Source organism: Parambassis ranga, chromosome 4 (genome assembly GCF_900634625.1).
Source record: "Parambassis ranga chromosome 4, fParRan2.1, whole genome shotgun sequence".
NCBI lineage: Eukaryota > Metazoa > Chordata > Actinopteri > Ambassidae > Parambassis > Parambassis ranga.
This window is the reverse complement of record NC_041025.1, coordinates 18,647,891-18,662,819: the sequence shown is the minus strand read 5'-3', so window position 1 is coordinate 18,662,819 and position 14,929 is coordinate 18,647,891. Positions and strand designations below refer to the sequence as shown.

The 14,929-nt window shown below is 40.0% G+C and overlaps 1 protein-coding gene across 1 annotated transcript; it reads left to right on the top strand.

The window, feature by feature from the left end:
* The first annotated feature begins 853 nt into the window (after positions 1-853).
* On the top strand, positions 854-6,905 carry LOC114434886 (fibronectin type III domain-containing protein 7-like). The gene is made up of 14 exons (XM_028404338.1): positions 854-988; positions 1,098-1,113; positions 1,239-1,499; positions 1,814-2,083; positions 2,836-3,096; positions 3,238-3,501; positions 4,570-4,824; positions 4,907-5,164; positions 5,260-5,514; positions 5,619-5,873; positions 5,962-6,219; positions 6,340-6,369; positions 6,490-6,527; positions 6,817-6,905. The coding sequence occupies exons 1-13, from the start codon at positions 935-937 to the stop codon at positions 6,519-6,521; spliced, it is 2,469 nt and encodes an 822-aa protein (XP_028260139.1). The 5' UTR covers positions 854-934; the 3' UTR covers positions 6,522-6,527; positions 6,817-6,905.
* Positions 6,906-14,929: the final 8,024 nt, after the last annotated feature.

Genomic DNA, 14,929 nt, shown 5'->3' with positions numbered 1-14,929 from the left:
ACTCTGTTACAAACAAATTTAATCAAAGAATTTAAGTATTATGAGTATTATAAACAACTGGCATTAAATATTGTAGCTGACTCCTATATGCTGTCAGGTGACCTACTTTATTTTAAAGCAGTTCATTCAAGTTGAATTCTTTCCCTTTGCTAGACATAGGTCCATGTTTATTTACTTGATGTTGATGTCTCTAGGTGATAATAATGTTAATTAAATTATTATTCAGTCATTTACAGTCATGGATGATGTCATATTGTTCATATCATGGAAACTGCATGCAAACTGAGAAGCTTCAGCTACAGACTCCTGCAAGCCCGCTGTTGTAAGGAACAGTACAGGAAGTCATTCATGCCATCCGCCATCATACTCTATAACTCATCTGTGACTGTCAGAGCTGTGCTCAAGTGCAATTCAACCTTCTTAAGTTATATTAACTGGATATTTATGTTCATATGTAAGACCTAAGATATGTTGTGTAAAACACAAAAAGCAAATACAATGTGAGACTTCTGACTTACTAACTTTAAATGATGTCACAATTCTTTTTTTTTTTAAAGTAAACTTTTTTTTAACATATTTTCTCAGGTTAGGCTTCCTTGTAGAGTATCTTTTTGCAGCCTCTAGCATGGGGAAGTCCAGCTGCTGGAGGTGCAGTGTACATGACTGTATCCATGAATATAAAGTATCATGTCCATAGCTACAGGTGTTTTCTTCTCATGCAAGTCAACCTACACCTTCCCCAAGGTGCATCTCTACACTTCAGCGTGATTGGGTATTTGTCCCTCAGTGGGAGGGGCTAGATGCAGGTATTTCAAGGTACACAGACACCACCTATGTTTAAGAAAAGAAAAAACTGTTAGAGAGAGGTGCTGTTAAAAATATAGACCGTTAAAGAGTGTGAAGCAGAATAAAAGAGTTTCCACAGGCAAAAAACATGGGTACTGTGAAGCGGCTGGTAATTTTTGCCTTAATGTGCATCTGCTTACAGGTAAGGTGATAGAGCTGTTAAATTCTGTAGATGTTAAATTCACATTTTAACTTTGTATATCAAATCATTATCTTATGACACTTATGATACTTCTCTTATAAATTTGCAGGCTACAGCAGGATCAGGTAGTTTATATATTTTTTTACCATATGTATGTTTTATTCTAGTTATATAACAGCATGTTGCTTTGTTGATTCATGTGTAAAAGTATAATTTATTCTCATTACTCTTCTTTATTTGCTCTTGTCAGACATCCAAGCCTCTGTATTCTCTGCATCATCCAAGACTGTGATTCTCAGATGGACCAAATACCCTGGAGCCGCCTCATACCAGATCTCTGTCACCTCCACAAGCTCACCGGACAACCCCATCGCTTTTGCTACATATGGTCCAAACACAGTGATGGGTTCCATCAACACTCTGTCCCCGAACATCAAATATAACTTCACCATTAAAGCTCTGGACGTGTCCCAAGGAACACTGAGCACAACGACTATCGAGGCATTAACAGGTGAGATTCACCTCTCTCTTATTCTTTTGTTTTAAAGTTAAAACAAATCTAATTAGATACCGTGTATTCTGGTATGTACTAACATGATTAAGAAAGTTTGTAAAGCCCAGTTAAAGCTCCTTTGTAATTTACATTTTATTACAATTAAAATGTAAAGTAGATGCAGTTGCGTGTCTACACTGAGCAGAGGTGTCATATTCCAGGCTAAAACAATGACTGAAGCCCCACACTGGCCTGTTTTGAAACCCTTAAAATTCAAAGACTCTGATGTAATATCTAACAACATGATAATCACAGGTTTATGTGTATTCTAGCCCCTGAAGTGATGGATCCCGTCCACACAGTGAAGTCAAAAGACAGCACAACCTTGATGGTGACGTTTAACTTGCAGAGTGGTGCAACTTCGTACATCATACGTATCCAGAACAGCAACGGCTTCTTCAGAGAAGACACTGTGTCCACACCAGGCGTCTCACAGGCTGAGATCCGGTCCCTCATGGCGTACACCGAGTATGAGCTCAGCATCATGTCTGAGAACAGCGCAGGCCGCAGCCAGCCATCTCTTCCAGTGACTGCAAAGACAAGTATTGTTGTATAATAATTATTCCTCTACACATTTTCCTATACCCCACAGCTGAAAAACAAAACCTTACAATTCAGTGGAAAAACGCAGCCACGGGCTGTTTAAATGAGTCACACCTTTATTGAGAAACACAGTGTGCTTTTCTCATCAGTGCAGAGGTCATTTGATCTGCCCTATTGTCCCACATCAGAGCCACGACATACCGTGCAGCGAGTGAATGTATGCACACAACATCCAGGCAAATCCAGGTTTATCTTACTCAAGAAATGAATCAGCGTGCCTCAGGGCCTTTCCTGTATATAGGCAGTAACTGATCTTCTCGGTATCAAACACAAAGAGCTGACCTTAACCTGAGTACACAGTCCTTCACCTCCACTCCCAACCCAGGGGGAACATCTGATTCTCCAGAGTCAAAATGCAATTTGAAGTTTCAATGTTTTTCACATTTGGCATTATGGATCTTTACGTAGTCAAATGTTTTTTGTGTTTGGCTCCTCCTATCATCCCCTCTCGATAATTGTGTATTTGTTTTTAGATCTTTATTATTCCCCGAAGAAGTACAAAGCAGATCAAGAGTTATCAATTCACTTTTGCAACTTTTTATGCAAAAATACACAGTAGATGCAATTTTACTCTATTAAATATTACATTTATCCATATAAATGTAATATTTATCCATAATCAGAGTCTAGACAGGTTGGTAATCTGTGTTTCTCTGTGATTTTAAATTTACAAACACTGTCTTCTCCGCAGTTTTGCCTCCTCCTAATTTCTCCACCTCGTCACCGAGCAACGACAGCATCGCTGTGTCCTGGGCCCCTGTTGCTCCTGCCGCCCAGTACACCGTGTCACTCTTTGACTATTCCTTGAACACTATCACCAAGTACAACACCTCAGACACCAATTTGGTCATCTCCGGCCTGAGGGCCGGTGCACTGTATGCCATCAAGGGTTTGGCTTGGGACCCTGAGGGCCGAGAGGGAGAGAGCAGTTTGTACGTGAACCAGACCACGAGTAAGGAGGCTTTGAGACACTTCTGTCTGTGATTTTACATTTTACTACAACACATGAGATAATGCTTAATCTATGTTCACAGAATCCTATTTTAATCTCAAATCTTTGTCCTTGGCTGGATGATGTTTTGCTTTTAAACAGGACCTCCAACACCATCTTCTGTCAATGTGTCTGTGGTGATAAGCCAGGCCGTGGCCGGGCTCTCTGTGTCCTGGGAACTCGACCACAACGTTTATGGACCCATTGTGTACCAAGTCATAAGTAACCACAACCTCACCTGCAACACCACGTCCAAATCCTACACCCTGTCTCCAGTGGGCTGCGGGAAGGTGCACGCCATCCAGGTCACTGCTTCAAACGAGGCCGGGCCCAGCTACCCCTCTGACCCTGTGGTCTTCATCACCTGTGAGTAGGATATGAATGTGTCAACAGTAAATAGATTCTGTTTCTACCAGAGAACCTGGCAGCAGAGCTTTCTGTGGAAATAACATTAGAAGTAACAACGGTTTTCTGTATTTTTTAGGCATAAAATAGTCATGCCATCCATTAATCCATTAACAATGTAAAATAGGACTTCATCCACATTTCTCATTACAGCTACCAAAAGTACATAGCTAACATCTTCCTTGTTTTTTTTTCCTTGACTTTTGACAGCAAAGGATTCACTACAGGTTACTATCTCTCCAGTACAGCAGTCGCCTTCGCAACTTGGAAACCAAACAAACATTCAAACATTTGTTTGGTTTAACATTAGATTTACACTCCAGAGAGATTCACATGTTGCTGAAGAAGCATCAGCACCACAGACTGATACACAGCAGTCCTGGTGTTACACTGTATTCTATGGTGATCTAAAAAAAACACATTTAAGGAGTTTTTGAACCACAGTTGGTCTGACCCATCACCTAGGACCTCCTGCTAGGGGCATTAAGCCCCTGACAATATAGCTCCTAGGACCATCCAGGCACTCAAACTCCTCCACCCCGGTAAGGTGGCAGTTCAAGGAAAAGCTAAAGAAAAAGCTAAAAGTCAGACCTGGGAGGTGTTTGGAGAGGTTGTGGAGGAGGACTACTACTGTTACTGTGAATATTTTTACATTCTAGGGGGCGCTGCAGAGACATTTGGCCACACCCGCATGTGGCTATAGTGTCAACCTGCGATGTTTGCTAGGATACATTTTTGGGCAAAATTTAGTGACTTTATGTGCACGTTCAGGGGTCAAATTAACACTTTAGGGGAAAAAAGGGAAAAATTAGTATTGTAATAATACAAATATTTCTTTCCATTACAATAGGGCCTTCACACCACTCAGTGCTCGGAGAAAGTCAAAAAAGGCCAAATTTACCTGCTGCCTGTTTTTGCCAGATTTGTCATCAATTCATTGGTGTAACCCTGGCAATAATTATAATGCAAGTGATAAGTCACACAGTGGAAGTAACTGGATGTGTGCTGTCCTGTGTCCTGTGCTGTCAGTCCCCTGTCCACCAGAGTCTCTGGCTCTTGTGGAGTCATCAGAAGGAAACTGCACGCTGACATGGAACACAGTGCCCTATGCTGACAGCTACGTGGCCTTCATCAAGAGTGGCGGCGGCAGTGAGAGAACGTGCAACACCACCAGCAACAACTGCACCTTCTCCTGCCAGTGTGGCTACACATTTCTGATGTCTGTGTTTGCATTAAACCAGGCTGGTAGCAGCCCCGAAGGACACGTCCTCAACTACACCACCTGTAAGTGACAGCAGAGGTGACATGTTTTCTTCTCTTCCTGATTATGATCATTTAATGTGTGTGTTCCTGCTGCGTGTTTCAGTACCATGTTGCCCAGAGGACATGTCCGTCACCACCGTGAGCACTGACACTCTAGAGATCATGTGGAACCCCTCACGAGGGGCTGAGCTGTACATGACTCGGGCCACTGACAGTTCAGATGTCATTCTGTGTAATGACACCGCACCAGTGTGCGCCCTCTCGGACCTCAGCTGTGACAGATCCTACAGCGTGGTGGTGACGCCCTGCAATGAAATCAGCGGGTGCAACTACGCTTGCAGAGCTCACACCAAAGACACAGGTAGAAAAGTACCACTCATATGATGTATGGATCCATTTTGCACTTCTGTGTATCTGTCTGTCCGCCACATCACTTCCTAACTTTGTCCCCTTCAGCTCCATGCATGCCAATGAATCTGATGCTGGACCCAAAGAATTCCTCTAGCATCACAGTCAGATGGACAGCGAACAACCGAGCAGCTACTTACGCTGTGAGTGCACAAGGAGATGGTGGCACACACAGCTGCACCACCAGTGGAAACAGCTGCAATATAACTGACCTTTCCTGTGGCTCCACCTATGAAGTCAGTGTCATAGCAATGAGCAATGCTGGCCAGAGTTTACCCAGCTACACTGACTCCTTAGAAACAGGTGAGTGAGCAAGTGGAGGCTGATTTGACCACTTTCTAATATGTTAGTCCATCATCTCTGAAAGAAAGTTTTGCTTAAATAACAATCCACGTACTGTTTTACAGAACCCTGCTGTCCAGCCAGTCTAACAGTCGAGCAGGTGACTCAGGCAGTTTCCAACGTTTCGTGGTCTCCCGCCAAAGGTGCACACTCGTTCATAACCTCTCTGACATCGCCGCGTGGCCATGCACGCTGCCACACCCAGGACTCCCACTGCCTCATGGGTTGCATCACCTGTGGCACCAACTACACTGTCACCATGGAAGCATACAGCCACAGTGGGCACATGTCCAACTGCACCTATCAGGGTTTCTCATCCAGTGAGTCCTAATGTTCTGTGAAGAAAGTACACTTTTGTTTATTGCTGTTAGGTAACAAAGTGATTTAATCACTGTGTCTTCCTCACAGGTGCATGCTGCCCATCAGGAGTAAAACTGTACAGGATGGCCAGTAACACTATGCGAGTTTACTGGCGCAGCACAAGCAGCAGTCACAGCTCCATCACAGAGATGACGGGCAGCAGTAACTACACCTGCACTGCGTCTCCAGGAGAGAACAGCTGTGACCTTGGTAACGTCCAGTGTGGGGATGTTTATAGTGTAGTGGTAGCACCACTGACACCAGAGGGCAACAAAGTCCAGTTCTGCCCTCAGAGGCTCTACTCAGGTATGCAGATAAAATAACTTTTATCCATTATCAAGTTTTAGGCAAACATGGATTAAAAATGTAATTGAAGTAAAAATACAGTGAATACAGGTGACCACATGACTTTTCTGCTTCTTTTAGTCACTTGTGTAGGGGACACCATTGGCACAGGTGAGCATGTTACCTTTCTGAAATTTTAATCTGCCTAAGTGTTTATGTTACTGAGATTTGTAGCAATACTATTGGCAAAACATTTTACATATTAAATATGACTTTCAATATTTTCTCCAGTGATATACAGAGGAAAAAGAAGTGTGGAATAGCACATGGTATGTAAATATGGTATGGCTGGTGTGTAGTTAAATAATGCTTTAAGAATGCCTATAACAATAATAAAACACTGTATTAATTAATATTACATTTTTTAAAGTTGCACTATAGGATAAAGACAAACATTTATATCTTTTATGAAGACATAATAACATTTAGTGCATGCCGAATTTTTGGCCAGTCTGAAACTGTGTGTGTCTCCCCCTAGTGGCCACAGTACATGACTTTCAGTATAAAACATCAAACAGTCATTTTTCATTTTTTGTCTTTGCCACATGTCTTCCACAGATATAACCTCCTCCTCTTCTCCTGCTGCATCACCCCTGCCTCACTAACAGAAGACTTTAGCCAAATTACGTTGGTGAAAAAAGAAAAACAAATGTCTGTAAAATGATTAAATGAGGTTTTATATATTATTGCTTGAGGAAAAGCTCCTCTGTACCCTCAACATTTTTGATCAAGCATTACAAAAATATCACAAAAATAGATTAGCTTTTAACAAGAGACCTAAAATCCTGATCTTAAAATTGAAAATGTTTCTTGTGAAAACTAAATCCAAATTTATTGGGTTAAAATCAATTAAATAAATGATGTAAGAATAAATCAACTGACAAAAACAGAAACAATGAAATATGAAACATGTTGCCCATTCTTTTTAAGAATTGACCAAAATTAAATTACTTTTGTTTTTCTAGCTCCAGCCCTAAGTAGGAGGCCTCCTGATAAAATCTCAGGATGTATTCAAATGTTTAAAATATGCATCACTGTGTAAACTTGATGCATATTTCACTTAATAAAGAACTGCCAGCATCAGGCGTTGTGTTTGTGGTTTGTTTCACATGGTAACAAGTGACATTTGAAACAATAGTATTATAAGTATTCCATGCTGACATTTGTCTGCTAAATCCTCATGTTGCACTGTGAAATTCCTACAGTAGCCCATTAAGGACAAAACAAACAGAAGACCTTTTATAACTTCACACCAACTCACACAGGTTCATTTAGGGAGAGAGCATAAAGTTGAATGCAATCAAGACTTTCACCACTAGATGCCAATAAACTTGCAGACTAGATATCTTTATCCACAGGTTTTTTTTTGATCTGCTGTCCATACAGTGACAAGAAGCACTGAGCTCACTAAGCTCTGGTTTAGAGTTCAGATTGATTGGTGACAGTGGCACAGAGGAGAACACTAAGAAAACTTCTGGCTATTGTGGACGATGCCAGTCATCCTCTGCACACTGTCATCAGCGCTCAGAGGAGCCTGAACAGTCACAGGCTGCTCCTCCCCAAGAGCAGGACCAACAGACTCAGAGACTCCTTTGTCCCCCGATCCATCAAACTTTACAACTCTGCTTTTGGTAGGAGGGGCAGAAGGAGGGAGGAGTACAGCTCACCTGATACAACACACGTGCAATAATTTATATGTGCAATAATCCATCTGTACCATTTATGCTGCTGTGCAATGTTTGTACATAATCCCTTTACATTTACTGCACTATATCACATTACCATATGTGCTGGTGTGCAATGTTTGTACATAATTCCTCTTATCTTTTATTTTTACTGTACTATATTCTATTTTATTTTATTTTATTCTATTTAACTCTTGCTCTGACTGTTGGTGTTTTTGCTGCTGGTACCCAAATTTCCCTGAGGGACCTTCCCAAAGGGATTAATAAAGTCTATTCTATTCTATTCTATTCTATTGTCCTCAGGCTGCAGCTTACTGGTACAATAAAACAAATCATTTGTATTGTTTTGGCAACTGACACCACTGTAAGTCGTTTACACAGCCGCTAGGAAAATTAACAGATAAAAGAATGTTTTTTTTTCATTCCCTCGTCTCTATCGCATCTTTACAATGAGCCAAGTGCACCTCTGAGAATAAATCTGTGCCTGGATATTTCAGTGTATTTTTTTTTCCTTTTAAAAACACCCAACCACCCATTTCACAGGGCACCTGTCCCAGAAACATGTGCTGCTGAGACCTTTTTTTGATCACAGCACAAGTTTCAGTTGGCTTAAGACCCTGAAAAGACAAAAGGGATGGCTCTGGTATTATCCCCAGCACACTGTCAACAGTGTAGGTTAACGATAATAATACTGTGACACTCTGTGGGGAATTGTTGCCATTCACAGCTAAAACGTGGGACCTGATAAGCCAAAGAGATGCCATATCTCTGAGAAGGATCTTTTCACATGTTACGCAACATGCATAGAAAAACAAACAACAACAAACAACTTGGGATAGTTTATATAATATCTTCTGTAATGAAATTCACTATGTAATAAAATAATATATAGTATAATATAGTACAATTTTCTTGCATGACACACACGTGTATGTCCACCTGAATGCCCTTTGTTCTCAGATTTATGGGAAGAAACCTCCTGGAAGTTCCTGGAAGAGGTGAAGAAAATACTCATAATGAAACTTTCTTTGTGTTATTGTCAGAATTGTCATAGTTTATTTACTTATTTACGGCCATTTAATCCATATATATCATCTGTATACCCTACATTACTCTGTTCATCATCATTCCCATACAGTCTCTGGAAATCTATGTCAATACAGTACATTTCTGTAATCTGTACAAGGCAAGAAAAGCTATTTGCATTTCATGCCTTGTACTTTGCATGTGCAATGACAATAAAGCTGAATCTTATCTAATTTAATCAAAAATGATCTGAATTCATGGCAAGCTGTGAGAGATGTTTGTCGTGGTATAATGAATAATCTGATCAACATATTGATGTACTTTATTTGAGTATAACTTAATTCTGCTGCTTTCCCCTCAGTTGAGAATAGTTTTACTAACCTTGTCACTAGGGGTAATTAGGGTCAGATCTGGTAATTTCAACCCACAAGTTTCAGGTAACTGTCTGGCTAATTGACAGCAATCACTGAGCCTAATTTTACAAAGTCTATCAGCATTTAGATGATCATTTATAAATATATATATAATCAGGAAAGGCCAGATTGTCCATTGAAAAAGGTACAAGCTGATTAGAAAATAAGTCAGAAATGCCACAAATCACAATATTAAAAATTATTCAATAAATAAATTATCCATTACATCATTAACAAGTGGAGAGTTGGGTAAAGAACCGGAGGTGGAACAAGCCACCAGGTGGTAAAACAAACTTCTTTTTCTGGTGCCATTTCACTGAGGATTAGCTGCAAAGAAAAAACTAAATATTTGGAAGTGATGATTTATATATATCATTATTTTTATCTTGTCCACTGGGTTTTCACTTGAACTGTGTGCTGTGGAGTATATAAGGTCAAGAAAAATGTCTTTCATTCACGTAAATAATAATGTAGTCAATGTTGAAGTGTCAGGAACGTCCTCATTGTTTTTCTTTTAACAGTATCAAGGCTTTCTGAACTGGTTGTACTTGTCACTGACTGAACCCTACATGCCTCAGATGAGTGGGCAGCAGATTATAAAACGATCTGTATTGTCTTGAAATATCATTTTTATAAAACAGGTATTACAGACAGAACAGTGACTTGAATGACTAAGATGGGAAATTTGTGGGAAGTTGCATCATGAGCTGCTTCAATGGCTGTGACCTGTAACAGTGTCTACTTGGGCAATATCACAGCTGCCTAAAAATACAAAGAAATATCAAGGTGTTCACATCACTTGTCCTTATTCACCGGCTTTCAAAATTGCTCTTTTATTTAAGCAGGGTGGCTAAAGTTTCCTGGCAGGTCTGTGTCCCGTATCGCCTTTCATGTTGACTTCCTTTTTTTTAATTCACGTTGAGGAACCAGGAGGCGATAGCCCTTTATTCTCCTGCGATAAAGATCCTTTTCAGCCTTGCATGTAGCCTACATACAGTGAGCTTAGGGATTAGTCTATCTAGGAGGAAATTCACTTCACCTTCCATCCAAATTCAGTATCAAACACACCTTCAAAATAAGCTGATATTTCATGAAGAACGTTAGTAACAGTTAGTAACAGCTAACATGGCAGGTGTTGTAACTGCATCTAGTTAAGATGAAGTCCCAATTCCCAAGTTTACATACCTGACTTCAGTTTCAGTGGCACTTGCATCCTTTGCTTAGACGGCCCCTCCCAAAGCTTTTATCTGTTCAGTTCAGGTTATTCACTGTGTTCCCATGCATTGTTACAGGGATGGAAATAAACACATAAACATGTGTGAAGTTGCAAAATGTCTTTACAGGTTTTAATATTTACAGTAACACACGCAAGGTTTGGAAATGGTTAAAAAATCCCCTGAAACCTCTGACAGTAGAGGATAAAGAGGCAGAAAAGAAACTGTGGGCAATCTCTTCACAGTGGATAACCTGCTTTTACATGAGATGGTTACATGAGATGGGTCAGTCAAGTCAAGCTGTATGTAAACTGTTGTTTCTGAACTCTTAAGTTATCACATTGTTCTGATAAGATCAATATCGGTCAAGTGGATGAATGCGTCTATTTTCCCAGAAATATGTTATTTACTGTTTAGAAAACTAATCAAGGTGAAGTTTTTTAATTTATATTGTGTGTATTATGTATAAACAACTTTAATATTTAAAGATTATTATTCAAAATGTAGATTTACTGTGTGTATTTTTATTTTTTTTATTTTGTATTTTCATTTAATCTCTAACCTTTGTAAAAGACATATTGCTTTCTTTGCACTGAATGGATTGCTTGCTTATAATTTTATATATTTAATAATTGTATATATTTAATATAAAAGTCTCACAGATCAATCAGAACTCTATTTCACTTCTCTATGTTTGGCTGAGATCTAATGGTTAACTTTCTGCATAAGCATTTTTTTTATAAAAATATTATATATATAAAAAAAATAAGGATAAGATGGTGTAAGATAAACTATTTAACTATTAATTAACTAATTGTTTATATAAACCCTAAACAACTTCGATGAACAGGTTAATTATGGGACAGATTTCCTTAATAGTTATACAAAACGGCAAATTATGAGAGAGAGAGAGAGAGAGAGAGAGAGAGACCATCCTGTATTCAGGTAAGTTCAACAAACTCTCATCCAGCCTTCCATCTTTCCCGCCCTCCTTCCTTCATCCCTCCCTCCTATGTTCTCAGGGCAGCTCCGACTGCCTGGGGCTGTTGGTGGGACAGTCTGTCCCCATTTGGGGAATACTGATTGGTTCCCAGGTACCTGCTAAAGCTCAAAAGAATCCAGCACACCTTTTGTATTTGACTCCCTTGTATACTAAACTAATTTTAATCCTGCTCACAATGTCAAAGATGGGATTGTGGGGAGCTATAGGCTTTTCTTTAGCTTTGGTATCTTTAACTCAGGTAAATGTAACTTTTTTTTATGATAAAAACTCTAAACTGTATATTGATTTAAAATATGTTTATCATGTGTCATTGACTGTATCATTATCTATTTACAGATACATCATAGTGCAGAAGGTAAGACAATAGGAAAATACTTATACTTAAATATTTAGATTATATATATTAGAGTAACTTCTTTAGATCAACCGCTAAAAACGTTTGTTTTCTGTCTCTCTCAGGGTGCAAAATCTTGTCAGCAACTCCCTCAGGCCCTTCATCGGTTCTGGTAAAATGGGAAAAATATCCTGGGGCAACAAGCTACCTTTTGGATATTCGAAATGCAAAGTCTCCAGATTCCACACCACCTGTAGTGGTTCCAGCTACAGAGGATGTTACTGAGAGGAACATCCAGGGTCTGAAACCAGGAATAGAGTACCTTGTGACTCTCAAAGTCTTCCTGTTCTACTATATGGGCTGTGTGACAACGGCAGTAGTTTCCACAGGTAAATTCAACATGTGTGTTGTTAGTGATGGAGGATGTTAGTTTGTGTGGGCACCATGACAACCACCCTCAGGGGTCTTATTTATATATACAAAAGTCTGGAAAACATAATTGAACATGATAGTGTGAGCTGTGCCAGAGATTTGTTCACTCAGACAGTTTGATAACTGGTTGATGCTACGATTCTCTTTCTCGCCTGCTCTTTTCTCTCAGTCCCCGACACATCACAGATTACTGAAGGTCGAGCACTGACGAGTACATCCATCTTGGTAAGATGGAGTACGGTGCCTTCAGCACAGAACTACCTCCTGCAAGTATATGCTCAGGCCAACGGGAGAATGCTCAACTTTACCTCCACCAACACATCAGCTGTGGTGTCAAACCTGCAGCCCTTCTCCAACTACGACTGCTACGTTTACACGGCTAACCAGGCTGGCCTGGGAAGCCGGAGCAAAGTGAAAACCATCACAACGTGTGAGTGACCACTTTAAATCCATTTGGTGCTTGGCATGTTGTACAGTCTTAATCTATAAAGCTGTTTGATGATACAAGTCTAATTGTTGAGTAATATTATTATTATTATTATGTACATATACAGACAAAAGATTATTATTTTTGTATGTCCTTATGGAACTGAAATATTGTTAATGCTGCATAAAATTCGTCACCAAAGGCAATCAAATGAATGTTACATAAATACTTTAATCATGGCTAGGCATCTGTTTAAGTCATTTAGAATACATGTATTTTATGTACTTTTGAGTGAACTGGCCCTTTAACATGGCTTAATGTTTCATTAGCTGTGATAGTGAGGAATAAAGTTGTAAATTATAGCTTTCTCTAAGGTTTTCTAATGTTAAATGACTTAATGAATCTCATCCCTCTGTATCCAGTGGTGCAGCCTCCAATGGGAATCACAGCAGTACAGACAGACCAGAATACAGCAAGAATAACATGGCAGCCAGTGGCAAACGTCTTGATGTACCAAGTCGTCATCCGGCTCATTAACGACCCTCTCAGCCTGCCGTCTGTGCGCAATGTTTCAGGCACCATCTTTGACTTTAGAGGCATCCTTCCATGTTCCAACTATTTGATATCAGTGTCCTCATTCAGCATGTTCCTGGTGCCGAGCGAGCCCACAAACTACACTTTCTCCACAAACAGTGAGTTGTTGTACAGCCAAACCAATATCAATAACTTGGTGATTAAGATCTAGGTCAGCTATTCTCTCAGAGGCGTCCCTTTCAGACATGCAGAATATGATCCTCAGGGTAAAAAGGATTCAACCTACTTGTTGTCACGTAAACACAAACCTGAGAAAAAATGAAATCTAAGGAGATTAAGGTGTATAAAATATGAAATGTACACTTCAGTATCAATTTTCCATGAACTCAACTTTTAAAAGAATTTCATAAAAAATTTCATATTCTTTCAGAGCTGACTCCAGTCTCATCAGTATCGGTGGACTACACCTGCTACACCAACACTGCCACAGTGTCCTGGTCGGTTGTTTTGGGGGCCGACTCCTACATTGCAACTGCGGTGGATGGAAATGGAACTGAGGTGCTGTGCACGAGCCAGGGCGTGAGCTGCCAAATCAGCAGTCTGATGTGCGGCCAGAACTACGTGGTGCGTGTGACACCCGTGTCGGCAAACTGCAGGAACCTGGTCAACGCCACCTCGGCCTCTTTTCAGACTGGTGAGACACGAAAGAACAGAAAAAGACCGTGGCATGTCCTCAAGTCTATCATGTTTGTGACCCAGCCATAACCGTACAGTTTAAAATGAGGGGATGCTTCTCCATTCAGGGAGGCTGTAGAATCAGCTGTTATTAGCAGCATGATCTTAAAAGATGCAGGCTGCCGTTGAGCTGAGCCCTGTAGTATGAGAACAAATGTTTTACCAATTATGATGGAGATACCAACCTTCTTTAAAAGTTAGCTATAAAGGGAGTACAATAAAAAAAGGATGAAAAATTATGTAGGAAAGAAATACTGAAGGAGCAACAATACGAACTAGCGAACTGTTTTATGTCAGTAACAAAAGATCAAAATCAGGGAACAGAGGAACCATCTTCAAGAAACTTATTCAAGTCCAGTAGCACCCTATGACCGAAGTGCCATTCACACAACACATTCAACAGGAGAGCAGTCTGTAATCAAGTCTCTAGAGGCTGCGACAGCATCATTAGCATCTTTCATTAGACTCTTGATGCCTTTAACCTTCTCTTTTAACGCAACTGAGGATTTCTGTTGTAAATATAAAGTAACCAAGCTCAAACTGAGCTCGTAGTGTACCACTACCACCAACACAACTCTTCAACCTCTCGTGTGGGGGCTGACTGATAAAGACTTGACATACAGTATGTGTGATAACTGAGTGTCCACAGATTGATTTAAGTTTCTGACCAAGATTTGGATTTTCCTATATTCCGTCACAACTTTAGACAATATTAAAATGATTCATTTCTTAAAAAAATCCAAACTTTTCACAAAGTTTAAAGCCCACAAACATTAGAGACAAATGTAATCTGAAACCCATTCAATGACCGCCAATGTTCTATTAAATTAATGGATGACGAGCATTTTTACCGCTCCACCCTGCCCAA

Coding starts and splice junctions, on each gene's coding strand:
- LOC114434886 (XM_028404338.1), top strand. CDS start 935: ATGGGTACTGTGAAGCGGCTGGTAATTTTTGCCTTAATGTGCATCTGC. Junction 3,097..3,237: donor GTACGTGAACCAGACCACGA/GTAAGGAGGCTT, acceptor GCTTTTAAACAG/GACCTCCAACACCATCTTCT. Junction 6,220..6,339: donor CCCTCAGAGGCTCTACTCAG/GTATGCAGATAA, acceptor TGCTTCTTTTAG/TCACTTGTGTAGGGGACACC.